The 3,442-nt window shown below is 42.9% G+C and overlaps 1 protein-coding gene across 1 annotated transcript in view; it reads left to right on the plus strand.

Annotated features, from left to right (window-relative positions):
- Positions 1-3,442, plus strand: part of Lars (leucyl-tRNA synthetase) — a 71,465-nt gene that overhangs the window by 2,951 nt on the left and 65,072 nt on the right. The window contains exon 2 of the mRNA XM_013025498.1: positions 2,180-2,298. Coding sequence (XP_012880952.1) covers positions 2,180-2,298 — 119 coding nt within the window. The remainder of the gene's footprint in view (positions 1-2,179; positions 2,299-3,442) is intronic.

A 3,442-nucleotide genomic window follows, 5' to 3' on the forward strand; every position in this document is an offset into this window, starting at 1 on the left:
AAATTATATTAAGCGAAGTAAGCCAGGCCCAAAGAAACATAGGCCCCATGGTTTCCCTTATTTGCAATATCTAGTATATGTATGAGTCAAACGGAAAAGGTCAGATAATGTGATGTTAGGAAAATGAACCCTTAGATATGTATTTTAATGTTTTTTTCTTTTATTTTGGACTTTTGAGGAGTCAAAGCAGATAATTAGCTAAGACCCAATGGCTGAGATAGACATGCAAATAGATTGGCAGGGTTTGAGGGCAGATTAAATAGCTTGAACAGTGTGTTAGAGGAGGGAGAGGAAACATGGAATATTGGGGTGTGTGGCACATTTGGCAAAATGCAGATGGTTGAATAGGCCTAGGGTGGCAGGGGGAGAAGGAGTGGATAGGATAGGGGATAGGCTAGGCTAGGCTAGGTGGATAGGAAAGGGAAGTGACCTAGCAGAGATGAGACAAAAAGGACTTTGAATGTCAGGTTTATGAGTACAGATTTTATTCCAGGAGCAGTTGGTATCTTTTTTTTTTTTTAATTTTTTTAATGGGACTTGGGGCTTGAACTAAGGTCCAGGGAGCTGTCACTAAGTCTCTTTGTGTTCAAGACTGACACTGTGCCAAATGAGCCACAGTGCCACTTCAGGCTTTTTTTTGAGTAGTTTATTGGAGCTAAGAGTCTCACAGACTTTCCTGCCAGGGCTGGCTTTGAACAGCAATCCTCAGATCCCAGCCTCCTGAGTAGCTAGGATTACAGACGTGAATCACCAGCACCTGGTCAGTTGCCATCTTTTGAAGGAGGATCATGTAATAAGATTTGAGGTTTGGTTTGATTTCTACAACTAGCAGTTATGACCTGGTAAGGATTTATAAAGAGAAAATAATTGTTGCTTATTTGCCTTTCCCGTGTGTGGGTGTGTGTGCACGTGCGTGTGTGTTTGTGTGTGTGTGTGTGTGTGTGTGTACTGGTACTAGGACTTGAACTTATGATCTGGGTGATGTCCTTGAACATTTTTGCTCTAGGCTATGATGCTCTACCACTTGAGCCACAGCTATACTTTCTGTTTTTTTGGATGGTAATTAGTTGGAGGTAAGTCTCCTCAGTAGCTAAGATTAGAGGCATGGGCCATAGGCTTGATCTGCCTTAGCCTCTTGAGTGTTGGGATTATGGCAGTGTGCTACCAATGAGTGGTCAGATGGTCCAATTCTATTCCTTGCTTTTCTTTCTTTCTTTCTTTCTTTCTTTCTTTCTTTCTTTCTTTCTTTCTTTCTTTCTTTCTTTCTTTCTTTCTGTCTCTCTCTGTCTCTCTTCCTCCTCCTCCTCTTCCTCCTCTTTTTCTTTGTGGTAGCACACCAGCCTTGAGCACAAAAGCTCAGGGACAGCACCAGGCCCTGCATTCAAGTCTCACGACCAAAAAAAAAAATATAAAAATTACATACTAATTGGATGTCATGTGAGGTATATGTTGTGATCAGGTTAAACATATCTATGTCCATAGATACTTACCACTACTTTATAGTGAAACTGTTCAAAATCCTGACTTCTAGCAATAATACACAATTGTTTTTTGTAGTGTCCTACTATGTTTTTTTTTTTTCTTTTCTGTTTGTGTGGTACTGAGGAATCAAAATCAGGGCCTCAAGTATGCTAGGCAAGCACTCTACCACTAAGCCCTAGAACTTATTTCAAATCCTGTTCATCTGCAGAGACTAACCCTGACCCTCCCCATCACTGTCCTCCCTGGCCTCTGGTAGCCACCATTCTGCTCTCAGCTCCTCTTAACCTTCATAATCAACCCTCTGTCTTGCTCATTTACATTTCAGATTAACCATGGAAAAATTGTCAGTAGCTCAGTTCTACATGAATCCAGTTTATTATTTCTTCGTCCTCATCTCCTCCTCCTCCTCCTCCTCCTTTTTTTTTTTTTTTGCCAGTCCTGGTGCTTGAACTCAGGGCCTGCTCACTGTCCCTTAGTCTCTGTCAAGGCTAGTGCTCTACCACTTGAACCACAGCTCCACTTACAGCCTTTTCTGTTTATGTGCTACTGAGAAATTGAACTCAGGGCTTCATGAATGCTAGGCAAGCACTCTTAACACTAAGCCACATTCCCAGTCCTCTATTTTTTTTTAAATTTATTTTAAAGCAAGCCTGTGGAAGTATAGAGTCAATTAGTCTATCCTTTTTGTGTCCAATAGGAAAGAAAAGGAACAGCCAAAGTAGACTTTCTGAAGAAGATTGAGAAAGAAATACAACAGAAATGGGATACCGAGAAAGTGTTTGAGACCAATGCGTCTGATTTGGAGGGACAGACCAGGTGAGTAATTGTGAAGTAAGTTCAGAAAGTGTGTGTAATGTTCAAGACAGGCTATACTCACCTTATGTTGTAAATGGGCTGGTTAGGATCCTTTTGCTTTACCCAGATAGAAATCATGGGTAGGTGAAGAGAAGCTGCCCCGGTTATTCTTGGTACTTGTGTATGTGCAGACATGGAGGAGATGACAGTGGGTAGCAACAGTCAGCCCTGGGTCTTTGTCAGCTAGGATAGTCTCATGAGATTTGGGCTTTGAGGGTCAGGCCCTGACAGTTAAGGGGGGAACACAGGGTTCAGGACCCTAAAAGTGTTAAGCTCCAGCAGTGGGCAGGGCCTCTCTACCAGTCGGGGCTCTAAGCCACAGGTCCGGTGGGGGAGTCTCTGTTAATTGGGGTCCTGAGTGTCACAGATCTCCATTGCCAGCCAATATTCTCTGCTGCTGCAGGCTATTGCTGGCTACTACTAGCTGATTCCTGTCTCCACCACTCTTATCACCTTTTTCCCAGGCTGCCTAGCTTGCCAACTTGTCAGCTCCCCTTTTGTCATCAAAACTTCCTCCCTGCCATTTCTTTTTTTGCTTTGTGTAACCAGCTCTGCAGCAGTGGGTAAAACTACTTGACTGAATGTTGATCCTCCTCCTATTGATACTTTTTGCATAGCTGAGATGGTTGTACTGTTGTACCTTAATGTCCAACTTTTTATTGATTGGGATGGGGTTTCATTGATTTTTTTTTGTTGTTTTTTTTTGTTTTTTGCCTGGGCTGGCTTCAGACCATGATTTTCCCAATCTCTCTGTTCTGAGTAGCTGGGGTTACAGGTGTGAGCCTTCACACTGGCTTTTTTTTTTTTTTTTTGTAGTGCTAAGATTTGAACTCAGGCTTTTAGGTAAGTGCTCTACTTTGGACCTATACCTCCAGCCCTGTTTTGCACTGGTTATTTTTGAGGTAGTGTCTTGCTTCCTACCCTGGAGTGTACCTGGACTGCACTCCTCTTATTTATGCTTCCCATGAAGTTAGGATGACAGGCCCAGGTCAAGAAGGGGTCTCATGGACTTTTTTTTTTTTTTTTTTTTGTCGGTCGTGGGGCTTGAACTCTGGGCCTGAGCGCTGTCCCTCAGCTCTTCAGCTCAAGGCGAGCACTCTACCAC

Source organism: Dipodomys ordii, unplaced genomic scaffold, assembly GCF_000151885.1.
Source record: "Dipodomys ordii isolate 6190 unplaced genomic scaffold, Dord_2.0 Scaffold85, whole genome shotgun sequence".
Lineage (NCBI taxonomy): Eukaryota > Metazoa > Chordata > Mammalia > Rodentia > Heteromyidae > Dipodomys > Dipodomys ordii.